Below are 19442 nucleotides of genomic sequence, written 5' to 3' on the forward strand. Positions count from 1 at the left end.
TAGTTTTGTAGGCTATTGAATTTTAGAGCATGTGATTAAAACTTCATGAACAGAAAATTAATCCTCTTTTGCTCCTTACCATTATGATAATGTTATATAATGGAACAGCATAATTTATTTAACAATAATAAATGCTTTAAACATGAAACAAACTGATAAAATCTTTAAAAATCCATGAAAACCCTGCAATAGAAAAGTTAGTGATCTCTTCTAGTATTGTACAAATGAAATAAAACTGATATAGTAGCCTCTGAATATATTAAAACTTTTGCACATGTTCATGCCAATGGATCACAGAGCAAGTTGTATGACTTCAAAATGAAATGATTTAGCAATACACTAATGAAGAAAATAAAGATTTAAATTATCAACTGTTTTTAGAATATTTTCTCTCCAACAATAGCATCATACTATTTGGTGTGTGTGTGTGTGTGTGTGTGTGTGTGTGTGTGTGCGCGCGTGCGTGCGTGTGTGTGTGTGTGTGTGTGTGTGTGTGTGTGTGTGTGTGTGTGTTTAACAATTAAAAGTTGGTCTTTTTAGACTTTTATTAGGGGTCCTCTCAAATACACAGATGAATTTGTTCTCAGACTATTTAAGCCTTTCCTGCAAGATTAAAGTCTCAAGAGATTATGCTTTTTTATTTTACTACAGATAGTAGTCTATGAATTTAATTAACTACTTAATTTCTAGAGTGATATGCTTGAGGAAATAATAAAGGTAAATTTATCTAAAGGAAAATAGTTAAACTCTTATTCTTTAAGCAATCTAATTCTTCCCATTAAATGCTTGGGTCATATAATATGGAAGTGCTACAGAAGGAATCAGGAAATACATTCTTAATTTCATTATAGTGATGTTTTATTTAAAGTAACTTGCAATTTTTAAACTGCATTTTGTCCTTTTTGCTTTATATGCTTTTGTATTCAATCTTGGAGGACTACTTCCACACTTTACAGTGTAAAGTTTACACAGGTGTTTACAAAATACCTGCTCTTATATTATGAGGAGCTTGCCTTCACCTTTGAAATCATAGTTATCTTCCTTATCTATCTATATATCTATCTATCTATCTAATAATACTAACTTAGATAAATATCAATGTCTTTTATTTATTGGGTGTGGAAATATAAACTACAGAGATAAACTTACTGATTGTCTACTGAATATGAGTTAAAGTTGGTTAATCATATTAAAATCAACAACAAACTAAATCTTGAAAAACTCTCCATTGAAGTCCAGCTGACAGAGAAATATCAGGTGTTTTGTATATTTATCATCAATATTTATTTAGGTAATAGATTGTGATAGTCTCCGAAGAAAAGTGAGCAAATAGGTCTGTTTGCTTCAGGAGATTACATTCTGGAGAGGGGGTAATGAAACAAATATCTAAGTGCATTTTTTATCGGATACCAAATGTTATTAAGGAATCTTTTGTAAGAGACCTAACAGTGAGGTTTTGATCTACACTGGAGAAACAGAGAAAGTTTCTTTAAAAATGTCATCTGAATGATTGGTAGATAGAGTTATCTAGCAGGTGATTGACAAAGCAGTTGTGGAAATGGGGGTAGTGATGCTGCATGGAATGAGAACAAGATGTATGAACAAATGCGAACCTTAAAACAGGATACAACAATGGAAGGAACCCACTTGGTAGCCTAAAGTAGACACTGAACTGAAGATTTGTGTAGTAGGCAGGACTGAGAAGGGCTTACAAGTTTGTTCAATTTTATCCTAAAAGGGCTGAGGATTTAGTTCAGTGGCATAAGCGCCTCCCTTACAAGCAGGGAATCGTGTGTTCGATCCCTGGTACCGATAAAAAAAAGAAAGACAAAAAAAAAAAAAAAAGACAATTTTATCCTAAAGCTAAGAAAAAAAAATGGAAGCTGCATGCATCGGAATGCTCTGATCAGGTTCATGGTTTTATGTGATTTTATTCCATTCTAAGACAAAGAAGATATCTAACTTTTTAGACAATAAGGATGAACCTCATTGACACTGTTAAGTGAAATAAACCAAACACAGAAAGAAAAAAATACTTGCAAAATATTTTTGTACCAACTAGAAATAAAATATAGAATACATAAAATCAGAGAATAGAAAGGTTGTTGCTAAGGGTCACAGAGTGTGATGCAAAGAAGTGAGTCAAAGTGTGCCAAAGATAAATCTAGACATCTAATGAACACATTGAACAGTATAGCTGACAGTGTGTTATTGTACACTGAAGATTTGTGAGTTTATTTGATATTAAATGTTCCTCATACAAAAAATGTCACATTGAAGGATGACAACTTTTTTCTTAATGGAATATCCATTTCACTACACATTTTAAAGTATCCTGATTTGCACTATAACTATGTAAAACACAAATATATGATATGTCCATAAAAGAAAAGTCAACTTCTGTCACATGATGCTGGAAATGGGGCAGAATGATTAAAATACATCTTTTAGAAGGCATTTTGTTTGAACAATATGATAAGCATTGAATTCAAGTAGTCACAATCGCAGTAGAAAGAATTCAATGGATTTGAGTACTCTGTACATATTTTAGGCTTTACTGGCTTACTGGAGACTCTAATACACCCTCAAATCAAGTAGTGGTCACTAATTTTTATCCGTGGCAATGACATTTTAGTCCTAGAGTTCAGAACAGAAGACTGATGAAAAAACACTGTAAGGGGTACTGTGTATAGGCCCATGTGCTTGTAGATACATATTTGAATGTCTAGCATTGATCAAGGATTTGATGCATTATGGTAAATAAAGAGAGCCCCAATTAATATCTTCAAGATGTTTGCATTCCACCCATTTCTATTAAAAATCATTAGGAACATTTTTCTGGCTCCATTAAGTCTTCTAAAAACTTAGCTTGTTTTTTTTTTTTTTTTTTTTTTTCTTAAGACAAAAGCATTTCTAAACTTCAGTCTCAGTGAAACCTTGACTTGGATGGTATTTATTGTATCTAGTTCCTCTTTGCTCTTATGTTCATTTTCTTTGTATTTGAATAAGGCTTACCCCAAAATGTTGTTAATTTAATCAATGGTTATTCTACATAGTATATATTTCTACCTAACTTGTGTATTTAAAAAACAGCAAAGAATTCAAGATGCATTGTGATTTTTCTTATGGAAGTCTCCAGTTCATTAAAAATCAAAATGACTGGGTGGATTTATTTTGAAACAAGTTAATACAGTGTCTGCATAATTGTGGTCATAAGCCACAATGTTGAGTTTAATCCCCCTTCTGCTCCAGCACTCAGATTTTATTCTAAATGACTCACTGTTCTCTGCTACTTCCTCTAGAGTTCTTAAACCATACCATAAAGTCTCCCACAGCATCCCTATGTTGAGTATAGCTGCGGTCTCATAAACAATGCTATCATCAAAGATTGATTTGGGATTTGTTCCTCACAAAATACAAGGTAAGAAGAGCACTTTCCCAACAGAAGAGAGATCACTTGAGACTCAGGAGGGCACAGATCAGCCAGCCATTTATCTGTCTCAAGCTTAAACACCAGACAGTTGTGGAGAGAGAGAGAGAGAGAGAGAGAGAGAGAGAGAGAGAGAGAGAGAGAGAGAAAGAAAGAGAGAGAGAGAGAGAGAGAAAGAGAAAGAGAGAGAGAGAGAGAGAGAGAGAGAGAGAGAGAGAGAGAGAGAGAGATCTTCAAGTGGACTCTGCTAGTCTCAGACTCAGTGTGACCTGTCCGTAGGTACAACACAAAGAAAATGGAAAAATAAAGAAAAGAAAAGCACCAGAAACTCCTGGGATTGAAAAATAAAAGGAATTCTCAAATATTTTCAACCAAATACTACAACCACAAAGGCTTTTAGGGCTGTGATTAGGGTTCTGCAATTATTAAATTACCATTGGTGTTCTTTAGAAAACAGCAAGTATATTTCTAATCTTAATGCTTGAGTTGATGATGTCTTTGCTTATAGTTAAGGTTGATATATTTCATTTGGTAATTTCTCCTGATAGCTTGGAAAAGGAAATCTTGATTTATTGTTTCACATTTCAATAATATGTGAATTTAATTATCACATGTAATATTTTCATCTGTAGGATAGTGATTTATTATCAATATGTGATCATTTCGATCTCTATACAAAAACCCTAGACATGAAATTCTGTTTTCGCAGGCAAGTTTTTCTGTTTGGAAACAGGTCTCTGTAATAGGTTCCTTTCATCTATTAAACTACAACATACATATTATGTTGTAGCACCCTTTCCTTGTTGACAGTATATCTCTTCCTAAAGCATGTAATGAATCAAAACCATTAAGGAAAATAATATCACAATAAATAAATATTATTTCTTAAGCCATTGATTCTATTCACTATATTTATCGGAATTCATTTCAGAAAACAACAAATTAAACTTACATTTTATCAATCTTATACTTTGTATTCCACAGAAAATCAAGGAAACTTGGGTTTGGAAACATCAAAACATTTAAAGAACTGTGCTATGAAAACTACCGGGAATAAAAGGCAGATTTATAAGCTTCACAATCTATGCCTCTTCCAAATTTATGAGAGGAAATGAGGCTTAAAATCTTAAGATATTTACTTAAATTGCATAGAGTAAGTATTAGGGCTCCATGCACTACTCCAATGATATTCTGATTTTTTTTCATGCTGACATGTATTTTCATTTTGACATAGAATGTTTCTCCCTTTTTTTATTTCAGGAGAAAAAGGGAAAAAAAAACATAAAAAAGGTACAAGTAATATAAAATTTTAAAAATAAACAGTAAGAAATCACTAGTTTATAGATTATATATTCTCATCTTAGAAATAATTGTTCAAGGTACAAAATTGAAGCACCTAAAGTGGACTTTCAAACAGTGAGAGTAGAAACAGTTTTGTTCAATGATCCAAAAAACACTCAGTAATATGGTTATCTATCTTATACACTTAAACGTATATGCAGTTATAACTTTTAGAGCACTTTCTTTTCTTTCTTTCTTTCTTTCTTTTTTTTTTTTTTTTTTTTTTTTTAGAATGACAATTACACATTTTGGGTTTTATTACTCCCACAGTTCTTATTACTTTTATTGAGGAGAGTAAAACCAAATGCGACATATCAGAACAAAAGGATGGACATAATAGAGAATGTAAAAACAAAATATAAGGTGATACAATGGTTACCATATTGCCTCTTGCTATTTTAAGAAGAATTGGCAGTTATAATAAAATTGAACTAAACAGGAAAGAATAAAACCAAAGCATTGGAGACATTACAGGATTTTAAAAGAAAATAATAGTCAATCAGAATGGGCTTCATAATGATTCTTATTGTCTTCACAGTTATGCCTATAATTTTGATCTTGGTACTATCAAGCAAAGCAGAATAGAGGAAAATCAGTCAAAACAAGATGGTGAGGGCAATACAGGATTTCAAATCAAGTTAATAGGAAATCAAAGTAGGTTACTATAATGTATCCTGCTATCCTTTCGTTTATTTTTCCCTTAATTAAAAAAATAAAAAGAAAAAAAGTAAATAATTTTTAAAAAAGGGGGATTGAGATAAACGAGGGCTTAACAACAGAATAGCGCAGGTCAAATCATAACCATTTAAGCAAACCAGTGTTTCATCACAAGCTATCCTGACATAAAAATAGTTACCATAGTGTCTCTTTCCTTGAAATCTTTGAGTATAACTTCTTATACTGTAGCACCAAACATATCACGACACTATAAAACCATTCAAGAGAATGACAGTGATACAGGGTATTTAGAACCAATTGACAGAAAATGAACAATGGTTTCTATATAAACTCCTTGTCTATAAAAGTTTTTGCTTATATTATCATATATAATAAAATCCAATAAGATACATCCTTTTAAGACTAATGGAGACTGAAGAATACACATTTGATGGGACTTCAAAACAAGATGATACTAAATCAGATACTAGCTATCATGATATCTTGTTTTCTCCAAAATTGCTGTTCCTACCTTCCAATCTTCTCTGCCTCATTTCTGTTGAGCTCTTTTTCTGTCGTTTGTTGTCAGTTTGTCGTTCTTCATTTCGTTTTCTGCTCCATTCTTTGTGGCCTCTCTGCCACTGTTTCTGGAATCTTGGTATTTTCTTTTTTTAGACTATCCTGCAATATTCTCTGTAGAGTTGAATTAGTGGTTGCAAATTCCCCTAGTTCCTCTTTATTCTGGAAGCACCTTGTTTTTCCATCAATTTCTGACTTTTAATGTAGCAAGATATCTTTCAGGATAACTACTTAGCAATAAGTTGCGGTGTGCTTTTCACCTAATGTAGTTGAAATATGAAATGCTTTCATTTGGATGAATATTTATGACATATGTATGCTACAATAGTAGCATATTCAGTAGATATGTAATTCTATTTTGTGCTACTACATATGAAGCAAAAGCTGCATTCACAGTGCAGACAATGTAAGTCTAACTTTTTTTACTTTAAAATTGTAACTTGTGGCTAACATAAACACATTATTTAGGAGAAACTTAAAAATTGTGCACTGACTTTAAAAATAAATTGAGAACATAGTGAATTAAGACCTGAGATTAAATTAGAAAATAATTAAATAAAATGAAAACAATACAAATCAATCAATAAGTAAAACTAATATTATGTTATATTAATACTACTATATTCAATGTTTGAGTAACTGTGGTATACTTTACTTAAGCTTTCAGTAATATTTTTCATTTTCTGTGATATTTTTATAAAACATGATGCAGCTGATATATCTTTAACTAAGTCTATAAATAAAGTTAATCTATTATGTGACTTTTAAGTGTTGAATCTAATTTTTGTTTATTTAGATTTTGTGATTTCAATTTTAACATATTCATGAAGTATATTGACGATATATCAGTCTGTTGCTTACACTGTATATATAAATTTTAAATGTATTTTTCACCCAAAATAAGGTGATTAAAAATATTTAACAAATGGAAGAAAACCTCATTTCTGTAAAAATAATTTTGGCTAGTAACTTTCTAACTGTGCTCCCCATACAGAAATAAAGCATAGAAAACCATTCATTCAATTTTCTCTATCTCTACTCCTTAACTGAATTTTATTATTCATATCTGGAAAATTAACATGAAATTACTATTTCTTGAAACATTTTCTGATTTCACATTTGTCATTAATAACAGCCATTGTTCCTCCAAACATTATACTCTCCACATAATATACCAACAGATTTCCCAAATCCTTTGATAAAATCAACTTGACTGGGTAAGTACTCCAGGGAAGAATCTCAATACACCACATCCATTCCAGAAACTGAAGATCCAGGTACTGTATCTTTAAATTGAGTTTTCTTTGAAGTCAAAGCTCTGCTTTCTGAATTTATACTACAAATCCCTGCATATAATGTGGGAAACATGTTCAATGTCTAAGAGATAATACTAGCAGGTCACAAATATTGAATGTTAAACAGAAGCTAGCCTGGCTGTAGGAAATTCTGAATTATAGACTTGTTACATATTTATGGGAAGTTTATTTCTGAGAGGTCTTCTCCCTTCTGCAGAGAAATTTATCAAGACTTATTCTCCTATACATCAAATGAAAAAGACTTTAATGCAGAGAAATTTCCCCAGGATTATTCTCCTGTGCATCAAATAAAAGAAACTTTATTTGATGCTTATGTTACATAGTATAATCCCAATAACACTATAAAATACTGTTATAACCAGCATTGCATAGAAGAAAATGATGCAGTGACTTCAAAATGCTTTTGTGTCTTTCTCCCTAGGAATCAGACTTTTAGGAACTCAGGCTAAGGATGTGCACTTGCAACAACTCTATTCCTCAGCCTTTGATATTTGTTCTGGCTGAAATACCTGGCCTGGAAACTGCCCATGGTTGGTTTTCTGTGCCTTTTTCCTTGATATTGTGATCATGGGCGATGCCACCACTGTGTGTATTATCCGAATGGAGAAGAGTCTCCATGATCCCATGTTCCTCCTCCTGGACATGTTATCAGCCGTTGACATGAGCTTGGTCAGTATCCCTGTGCCCCGCATGCTGGTCATATTCTGGATGAATGCAAAGGAGATCAGCTTTGATGCCTGCCTCACACAGATGTTTTTCATCCCTTCCTTCTATGTCATGGAGTCTGGGATCCTCTTGGCCATGCCTTTGACAGATTTGTGGCTATCTGGTACCCACTGAGATATATAACCATACTTGATATGAAGGCGCTTGTAAAGACGACACTAGCCATCCTGGCAAGAGCAATAGCAGTGCTAACCCCAGCACCCATCTTGGCAAAACGACTAGAAATTTTCCAAACCCACATAATTGCATACTCCTACTGTGCCTACATGGCTGTAGTGATGATAGCTTGTGGGGACATCTCTGACCATATTGTCTATGGCCTTATAGTTATAGTAGTGTCAGTGGGATTTGATTTGTTTTTTATCATGCTGTCCTATGGACTTATCCTTCACGCAGTCTTTCAGGTATCATCTTGGGAAGCTCAGTGAAAATCTTTCAGCACATGTGGCTCTCATCTTTGTGTTATTGGCCTCTTTTATTCTCCCGTTGTCTTTTCTGTCCTGGCCCAGATCTTAGGCTACCATGTGGCTCCCCATCTACAGATCATCATGGACAACCCTTACTTCCTGGTTCCTCTCATGGTCAATCCTTTGATTTATAGGGCACGGACCAAACAAATGAGGCAGTGGGTTTTATGTGTCTTCCAAAGTCAAACAGACTGAGGTTGGCACTTTTGATGGACAGGAGATCCGGTGATGTGGAACTGGACTTCAGACCAGGTTACAGGTAGAGATAATTATTTCCAGGCTTGCAGTTTCACAGAAAAATGAGTCACAAATGTAAGGGGGAATCTGCTTGGGAATGTAACGGGAGAATGAGTCTACAGAGTGGAATTGGTATTAAATTCTTACAACCAGAATATTCTTTAAATACTTATGTAAATAATAAACTAAAATAACATTTTGCTCTGAAATTTATTGTTGATCATACCATGTCATATAAATTAGAAACACTTTGCAAATGACATTAAAACACAATTTTGACACATATTATTCACATTTATGGTTTAAAATAAATATTAAAATGTGTGTTACTTTAATTTGTTTTCATATTTGTGTTTTAACTAACAAGCACAAAATAATATGACATGGAGCTTAACCCCATAATATAAATATACACAATAACAATAACTGTAATTATACAAATGAGTAATAAGCTACCTATCTTTGACTAAAGGCTTTAGAAAAACTAAACAAGAAAAACAAAATCATCTTTGGTAATAAATAATAAATTGAACCTAAGAGGTAAACAGTTTACAAGTGAAGAAAATACCTTGAAAGTTAATTTTTTTCTTCTAACTTCATTTCTACTTTCTACCTAGCTGATTTCATCTTTGTTATGATTTAAATATTTATTATATATCTCAGCCAATAAATTATGTCTGTGCCCCAGAAAGCAAATTGCAAATGCCTCATTAACCACCTTCCAGATAAACCTTGAACTTAATGTTTTCAAAACTAAAGGTTTGCAAAATTTTAATTTATTGTGATAAAAATCACTTAATATGAAATAGGCCCTAAAAATCTCTGCTGTATTGAACTTACATGGAAAAATATTGTACTGTTAATAAACTTTTGATTTTCTGGGCAACTGTAATGATTCTCTGTATTTCCCACTTTTGTTCATTTGACTTCATTTAATTTAATCTACAAATTAATTTTATTTACAGGAATTGAACATAGCACCTTGCCCTTGCGAAGCAGGTGCTTATGCCACTGAGCGATGTTTCTGGGTATTAAATTCAGTTTGGCAACTCAAAATTTCCTAGTTTTTGTGTCTAAATACAACTGATCACAATTGCTTTGTACATTCGTACTAACTTCTTTTCTACCTTATACTTTTGTTACTTGCATGCATTTCAGAAAGACAAAATCTTTCTGATTAATCTTTGTACCTCTACTTCTCTTATTGAAAAGTGGTAATGCTGCAACTGGAGTAGTCTTTTTCAAACAAATATCTCATTTTAATCACTTAAAATTTGTAACATTCTGTTTCTCAAGGGCAAAATTCAACACCATAGTGTATTTTTAAAGTTGTAACATGCCTGGCTGCCAACCCATCTCCCCAGATGATCTGTTCTCAATAAATCATAGACTAGGCATCACTGCAGCCAAACCTGACTGCTTTACTGTAAAGGTCCAGGTATTTCTCACCACTTTAGTTTTTTCCCGACAGAAGGCATTTCAGCTCAATCATTCTTAGTCAGAAATTTTCCCACACCTCGAGACACGTCTCTGAATTGTTGTCCTTAAGGATTATTTTTAAATAGTATCACTCTGACCTTTTATTTCATTCTGGCTCCTGCCAGATGTCTTTGCCTGTGATCTATTCTGTATCACAGCTGTTTCATCACAGACTTCACCATTCCTGCTACACTGACCTTTAGTTTACAGCAGGGGCCAACCCAGGTAGTTCAGTTGTTCACAGGCTTTACACCAATATCTCAGTGTTAAAAATGTTATTAGGCAATAGTAAGCCAAGGAGTATAGATAGGTAACTCGGCCATACCCTGCATCTCTAATTATTATAGATAAACATCCCTAGGTAATGTGGAACAAACATAAGCACAGGTGATATTCACAGTCAGAAATGTGCACAAATATATACTTTTAAGTGTAGATATTTCCAATCTTTTTATTTATGTATAAACATTTCTCTGACTCTGTCTTTCCAACTCTCTCATGATTTCATACTTACATATATGTGTATTCATACACATCTCCTGTGATATGCATACATACATAAGAATACATACACATAAAACATATATATTAAATCATATCAATAGATTTGTTAAATAACAGTTAAGTTTCTTATACTTTTCATGCACCAATTTTCAGAGTAACATATTTACTCGAATAAATGGGCAGCCCGGCTCATCATGTCCCCGTGACATGCTCTTAGTTAGCTTCTGGAACTCAAGCACAGGCCTGCTTTCTTCTTTTGGCCTTCCTTGCTCTTACCTTTCTTATTTCCTTTACCAAATATTGTTTGTTATTTAGTTCTTTCTTCTTTCTTTTTTTCTTTCTTTCTTTCTTTTAAACTTTTTTGAGGCAGAGTTCCTTTAAATGGTTCAGGCTGACCTTGAACTCACTCTTTAGCCCAGACTGGCTTTTAACTCACAATGATTCTCCTGCCTCAGCCTTCCAAGTGTTAGGGTTACAAGCATGTGCCACCATGCCCAGCTTTTTGTTAATTGTTTTTAATTCCCCTTTTTGTTCCTCAGTCACGATTCAAAGAAAACAATATGAAACCAATTTATTCACTCACTAAAATGAGTAGTATGTCTGTTTTTAGAATAGAATCAAGAATTTCCATATCAGAATTTTAATAAATAACTTTTAATAGATCACTTATTTTCAAATAACTAATTTCCTGAGAAAAAGATGATAAGATAATGCATACACTTAAACATTTAGTTCACTAAAATAATGGAACAAGAGAATAAAACCATAAAGGAAAAGAAATAGGAACCGAGGGAAATGGAGGAGGCTGAGGAGAGGCTGGAGTTTTGTCTTCCCAGCTCACTTTCCTCTCCGTATTACAGTGGTTTCAGAGTGAGGTCTCTTCAAGTCTTTCCTCTTTTTTATATATATATATATATATATATATATATATATATATATATTTAACTTTAAAAACAAAAAAGTATAAAAACAGTATTACAGAATTTCAAAACAAAATTGTACTTTTATACTGATAAATATATTGTGTATTGTTATCATCAAAGTTGTTCAGATTGCAAGACCCAAGTATGAAAAGAATAACCAATTGAACAATGAAAGTACAAACTGTTCTTTTTGAGGAACAGAGATTAGTAGCATAGTTATCTATCTTGTATATATACATATGTATATATATATAGGCATGCAATCTTTCCCCTTCTTTGTTTTCTCCTTTTCCCCATCCCAGTTGTTCTTTCTTTTCAATCAGTTTCTTTCCTTTTCATTTTCACAATATCTGTAGCACATTTTGGATATTATTTACTCTTTCAGTTTTTTACATTAGGGAGACAATATGATGTTTACACATGAGTCTGATTTCACTTATGTGTATGGTCTCAAGCTACCTACATAAAAGCCTCAAATTTATCCTTCCTAGTAGCTCAGTAATACACCACAGTATAAAGAAATGTTCAGCCTCACTGGTTATTAAAGAATTGCAAAGTAGAACACTGAGATTTGATCTCACTTCAGAAAACATGACTGTCATCAAAAAATCAACCAATAACAAATGTTGGCAAGGCTGTAGTGGAAAATGAACACTTTTCCACTGTTACGGCAGTGTAGATTGGTACAACCACTGTGGAAGTCAGGTGGAGAATCCTGAAAAAACTAGGATTGGAGGTCCTGTTCCATCCAGCTATTCCCCTTCTGAGTATTCTACCAGAAAAATTGAAAACATCATGCCACAGCAATACATGTGCACCCATGTTTATAGCAGCACAATTTGTAATAAGTAGTTCCTGGAAACAACCTAAATGCCCATCAATGATGAAATGGTAAAAATAATGTGATATTTCTGTACAAACTGTTTTTAAATATTATTTATGATACTCTCTCTCAGCGCCAGTGGTCCAATGTGTTGTCTGAATTTTGTTTCTCAATTATTAAAGTTAACCTTTGGAAATTCCAGACAACTGCAGAATAGAGCTCTTTGATTGGTTGAAATTGTCCTATTATTCCCACTTATGGTCCTGTACAGGGCTTCATTATAAAAATTCTGGAAGCTGGAATGACCTTAAACTTCACAAAGATGCACAATCCTTGTGGTTTGTTCACTGACAAGCCTGTTTCTTTAGAACTTCTCCCTCTTGGTCTCGCTGTACCATATTAGGATGATTTTCTTCCATTGTGATGAAAGGCTTCAAGTGGCAAAAGGCAGAGATTGCTAAGCCAGACATGTTCTATACCCAAAACCCACAGCATCACTCCCACGGTATTCTCCTTAAAATGACTGAAGAATCATCTGAAATTCAGTGGTTAGGAAATGAACACACGTGCTTTGGAAATGTAGTTTGGATGACAGTACTAGATCGTCTTTGAAAATCCTTTCTCTGTGCCTTCTCTCTGGCTACACCAATGCATGTACTTTGTATATGGTATAAAACAAATTTAAAGATTTAAAGTACAGATTTGAGTACAGATTTAAAGAACAATTAAATAGACAAATAAATGAATACATTAGTAGATCTCATATAATAAACAATAGAAAGAGGACTGATAATTTCCCCCACTATTGTATTCTATTATTTTGTTTGAAAAGAACTATTTCATATTGTTTGGAAATCTAAGGTGTTTTACCTACTCTTTGTGTACTTTTATTTCAAAAAAATATAAATGGTCTTCTGTTCCTAAGAAATATACAGAACGATTTTAATAAAAATATTTTAGTGCAGGATAAAAAATATTTGACTCTATTTTATATATATATAAGTCTCTGAAAAAATATGTCTCTGTATTTATCTATAAAATCAAATACCACTTTCCCTTAAGCCAGGTGAACTGTATCATCTCCACATAATGAAGGGTTTCTTATCACTCTTCTGAACAATGGGACCAACAGATTGCTTTAGACAAACCCTAGACATCTCAGTATATGAAGCTAAAATATTAATTCTTTTAAAGAGATGGTTGAAGAAGGAATGGGAGTTCTTTTCCAGAACACAGTCTTGATAAATCCATCATTTTCTTGTACTCCCTCATCTTCTGTGTGAGACAGTGAGGAAAGATACACAAATATGCCTTCTCTTGTCTTTCAATCTTTACACATTTTCCTAATGAATCATTTGTTATTTCTTTTTTGATTCATTTTTCCAATTTATTTTAAAGAGAAGAATATACATATAAAGAAAAAGGAGTTTCAAAACAGGCTAATTAGAGATAGCTTAATTATCCTAAGACTGCCCCAGAAGTACCTGTACAGTTTTTACTGATACCAGAGCCTTCTATAACTCTCGATAAGTCTGTCCTTGGTTTCCGATTAGATCTACCCATGAGCATATTTTGCATGACCAATTGAGTATATGGTAGTGTAGGAGTCACCATTTGCCAGTAACTGAGAATGTGGTAGTGTAGGAGTTACCACTTATTTCATATTCCTACACCCTCACAGAGGTAACTTGGAGTTGTGTTTCTTACAGTTTTTCCAACTATACCTACAAAGAAAAAACCCTGAATACACAGTAATTTGCTCAGTAGATTCCATGTTGTTGGTTTTCTTCACACTCTTACTTGCTCATCAAGTCTTTCTTTAGATCATTTACTAGTATGTTATTTACAAGAGTGTTACATTGGTTCACTTTTGTGAAAATTCCTGATAGAATACCTTTATATTATTGATCTGCTGTTTATGAGACCAGAAGAAGACAAAGACCATGTCAAACCCTAGAATTGCAAAATGCACAAAGAGCCCATATGACTTGCTAATACGAACATCTTCAGCCATCTTGACTACAGCCATGCACTCACAGTAGGAATGGGCCATAACAAAAGAGCAGACATATTTAAGTTGTTTCAATAAAATGGGTAAAATCCCAACCAGTACTGTGGCCTGGATTGCCACTATCAGCACCATTTGAACTAGAAACAAAGACGTGAGGATGGCTGTGTGCCTCAAAGTGTCACAGATGGCAATGTATCGGTCAAAGGCCATGGCCAGGAGGATGCCAGATTCCATGCCCTGCAAGACATGAACAAAGAAGAGCTGGGTCAGGCAAGCATCAAAACTATGGAGCCAGAACCAAACCAGAAAATGGCCAACATCTTAGGAGCGATGGCTACACAGAGACCTAGGTCAGTAGATGCCAATACTGCTAGGAAGATATACACGGGTTGGTGTTAACTGCATTCTATACGGATAACAACTAGCAATAAAATGTTCCCCAGCAGAGCCAGCAGGCACAAGCCAAAGAAAGGAAATTCAACCCAAAACTGCACATTCTCTAGTCCAGGGATACCAATCAGAGTCACCATCCTTGAGTTCTGGTTTGAAGTATTGGTGGCTCCCATGTTGGCTGATTGTACTTTCTAATCTTTACATGGCCTATGATCTAGTCAGAGAAAACTTACAAATGGGAAGGAGAATGGCTCAGCTCTTATACTTTCTCTCAGAACACATATATGGAAATTTGACCCTGTGACTATAAATCTTTATGTACCAACTTAATTCAACATCAGAATAGAGCTCTTATTATCTATTTAGAAAGCCAAAGTTACTATTTGTGGACGGGTTATGCAATCCAAAGTTCATTTCTAAGATGCTGTTTAAATGGAGACTATGGTTTTAAAAGCAGTGATTCTGTTAGTCTTCCAATTAGCTGTCAGAGATGGCAATCTGAACATTCATCTGTGTCCCTCTGGGACTTCAGTCACAATAAAGATTAGAGTAAATTCCTCTGTGATAACTGAAGTCATAGTGCAGGTGCTCAGTCCCACAAACACTTTCCATCAACTCAAAGTTCAGAATGTTCAGACTGTGTAGTCTTGCTCAATCTGCTTATATTCTTATGGTCAAGCTGTAAAATTCTCCTTTTCTCAGCTTAAGAAATGACTGCCAAATCAATTGAAGAGTTTTCTTCTTTAGGTGATATTGATTGGATTATTTATGGCTGGTCAATTTTTTAGGTTCCTGTAGGAACTGTGTAGTTGATTCTTTTTTCAGTATTACTATATTGGACTTACAGTTATTATTGTATTAAGAGTATTAGCCGAATGGAGTGAAAAGTTATCCAAATACTGAGAGATCTGAAAAAAAAAAGGAAAGTTGAAAATAAATAAGTGGCAGTAAATTTGATTAATCTGCAGACCAAAATACCTAGCCTAATGTATAACCTCTATGGATCAGTCACATTTACGTCATCAATGCAAAGCTATGGGCTATTAAGACTCTCAGTGCAACCTAGGTGCCTTTTTCCATTTTAATTTTAATTGGCAGTGAAAATAACCCCTATGTGTAAATGTTGTTGTAAAAAAGAAAGGAAAAAAAGTGCTCTAAAGGATTCAACTGCAAGTGTGTTTAGGTGTGTTAAGATAATGACCATATTACTGAGTTTTTGTTGGATCATTGAACACAACTGTTCGCAGTCTCACTGTTTGAATGTCCACTTTGTACGCTTTAATCCTGTAACTCGAACAACTATTTCTAAGATAATAATATGTAATCTATTAACTAGTGATTTCTTACTGTTTTTTTTTTTTTTTTGTAAATTTTGTATTACTTGTACCCTTATACTGTTTTTTTTTTTCTTTAAATAAAAAAAAAAAAATACCTGCATGGGTTTTTCTATCTTCAAACACATGTTTAACATTGTTAGTTACAAAAAATCAAAACAATTGTATTTCTACGTAGTTTTTATTTATGGTTATTATTTTCATGTTATTTTTGATTTGCTCTAATTCTATTGCCATTGCGTTGTATAGTTTCTTAATAGATATAATCTTTTTAATGCAATTAATGGGTCTAGGAATCAAAACTATGTTTTCCTGATAAAATGAACTGGGATCTAGTGCACCTCATAGCTTTTCTAAAAAAGTAATTTTGATACTGAGTACTGTTTTTCCTAAAATGTGAGGTGCAATTCTCAAGAAAGTAACTTGAAGTTCTGCATAAGTTTTAATTAAAAAGATGCACTTGCCTAATAGTCATACAGCGATTCTAATTTTATATTTGCTTTTTTTAATGCTTGAAAATTATATCCTTCAAGCATTATGGTCATTTTATTTACATTGTTGATTCTATTGTCTCTGTTTATGTGCAATACTCAACACTTTTGCTTCTATAAATAATCTCTTTATGTCAATTATTTATGTTTTTCTTTCTTACTTTCTCCTTTTCCTGATAATTTGTCATATATTTAATTGATTCCTATACAGTAATTACCTTTATTTGATTTGTATTTACTTATGTGTTATTATTTATGTATTTACAATTGTCCTTATTCAGTTATAAAACAGGTTCCAACTGTCATATGCACACACACACACACACACACACACACACACACACACACACATATATATATATATATATATATATGTATCAGAATGCACCACTAAATAATGCACATTAATTTTAAGAACATATAAAACTGATGCTATAATTTGTAAGCCATAACTTTATTCATGCATTTAAGCTTCTAGAAGTATGCCCAGATGGTAGCAAAAATAAATTAGAAATTAATAACAAAATGTTTATCAAAATCCTCAAATCTTAGTAATTGAGGAACATATATCTTAATAAGTTGTGAGCTAATCTGGAAATTAGAATGAATACTGACCTCATTTTAAATGAGTAAGAACAAATGTGAAAAAAAACAAAGTGATGCAGCAAAATCTAAGAATAAAAGAAATCCATAAATGCAAACATACATAGCTCAAAAACTAGTTTGATAATCAGTAATCACAGTTTCTTTAAGAAAAAGTTAAGGAATTACAAACTAAATGCAAAGAAATAAAAAAGGAATGTAGATTAGAAGTGAATTTCATTATAAAAATGTTCAGTCTTCATCCAAATAATATTTATGTAAACATGGCCATCGTTTTAGAAATGTTTGTATGTTCCAGCATGATGATTTGAAACCCCAAGCATAAGCCATGCAGAGTAAAAACTATCACAGTTTCTAGAAAATAACATGATTCTTTTAACAAGCATGAATATTTGACAGATCACTGGTGGGATCCACATTCAGAAGAAAAATCTGAGCCACACACTTACAAATAACCACTGCTATTTTTTCCTTTATTTCTTAGGGTATAAACACACTACTCACAGCTTTATATATACTTACAAAGCAGCAGCAGAATAAACATAAACAATACCTAGTAAGTTCAAAAACACCTAGGAAAGATGCTATAATTCACCACAAGTCCATCGTAACATACTGAAGAGATAGATACGTTGGAAAGTATTCCCTTAAACCAATGAATTTAAACTTAGTAATAATACTGATCTAAAATCATAAGCATTAGCACATATGATAAGTACCATGTATCTTGATATTTCATGAAATGATCAAAATTCATAAAGAACACTGACCTTAGTTTTAATTAAACAAGAATAAAAACATATCAAAAATGAAATGCAGGAATATTAGTGATTAAATTTAATTCATAAATGAAATATACATAGCCAGAGTTAGTTTAAATATTAATACAATTTTAAATCAACATGTAGAAATATAATAAATCAATTAACAAAAAGGAAAGAGAAAATAACGAATTCTGACTCATTAAGTATTGCTACCAGTCTCTTTATAGCCATGGAGCGACAAATTTGTAAATAAATGTTCCTATATTCCAGAATTTTGAATCAAAATAGCATAGCACATACCCTCCATAATTTCACAGACCTTAAAATTAATATAGTCTTCCTTTTGGCCAAGAATATTCAATAGATCACTGCAGGGACCCATGACCCAAAAGAAAAATCTGGGCCACGCGCTTACGAATTACCATATTTTTTACCCCATAGACAATAGGGTTGAGAGCAGGTGGCAGCAAGAGGTAGATGGTAGACAGAAGAATGTGCATTGAAGGAACAACATGTCCAAAACGATGACTAAAGAAGGAAAAGAAGGCAAGAATGTAAAATTCAAGAAAAACAAAAATATGAGCTGTGCACGTGTTAAATGCTTTGAGCCTTGCTTCCTTCTGGTGGAGACGAAAAACAGCCTGAAAAATCAGGGCATAAGATATGAGGATAAAAATCATGTCAAATCCCAGAATGCTGAATCCCACGAAAAGACCGCATATCTTGTTGACTCGGACGTCTTCTGCAGCCAGCTTGACCACAGCCATGTGCTCACAGTAGCAGTGGGCGATGTGCACAGAGTGAAACACATGCAGCCTTTTGATGAGAATGGGAAGCAGACCAACCAGCAGGACAGCTCGGATCACCACCACTCCCATCATACACCCCAGGATGGAAGGTGTGAGGATGGATGTGTGTCTCAGAGGATCACAGATGGCAATGTAGCGGTCAAAGGCCATTGCTAACAGAATGCCAGACTCTATGCACTGCAAAGTGTGGATAAAGAACAGCTGGGCTAGGCAAGCATCAAAAGCCATAGAACAAGACTGGAACCAGAAGATGGCAAACATCTTGGGAGCAATGGCTGCACAGAGTCCTATGTCGGTGGCTGCTAGCACAGCCAGGAAGATGTACATAGGCTGGTGCAGGCTGTGTTCTACAGGGATGATGATCAGTAAAATGATGTTTCCCAAAAATGCCACTAGATACATCCCGGAAAAAGGGAACCCAATCCAAAATTTCATGTGTTCTAGTCCAGGAATGCCAGTCAAGTTTACAATTCTGGGGTTCAAATATGACATGTTCATGGCTTTTATAAAGGTTAGTGTTTTGTCTTCCTGTAGTTGATTGTGATATCTGAAAAA

General features: G+C 33.5%; 1 protein-coding gene and 1 pseudogene across 1 annotated transcript; one reads left to right on the forward strand and one right to left on the reverse strand.

Moving 5' to 3' along the window:
- The first annotated feature begins 7774 nt into the window (after nt 1–7774).
- LOC106026605 (olfactory receptor 52K1-like) lies at nt 7775–8711 on the forward strand (annotated as a pseudogene).
- Nucleotides 8712–17714: 9003 nt separating this feature from the next.
- LOC100716431 (olfactory receptor 52A1-like) lies at nt 17715–19214 on the reverse strand. Its single transcript, XM_003465383.4, has 2 exons — nt 18488–19214; nt 17715–17758 (listed from the first exon to the last, which is right to left on the reverse strand). The coding sequence occupies exons 1-2, from the start codon at nt 19212–19214 to the stop codon at nt 17715–17717; spliced, it is 771 nt and encodes a 256-aa protein (XP_003465431.4).
- Between the last annotated feature and the right edge of the window lie 228 nt (nt 19215–19442).

This window comes from Cavia porcellus, unplaced genomic scaffold, assembly GCF_034190915.1.
Source record: "Cavia porcellus strain 051 isolate PalLab524CR breed Dunkin Hartley unplaced genomic scaffold, mCavPor4.1 scaffold_9, whole genome shotgun sequence".
NCBI classification, from domain to species: Eukaryota; Metazoa; Chordata; class Mammalia; order Rodentia; family Caviidae; genus Cavia; species Cavia porcellus.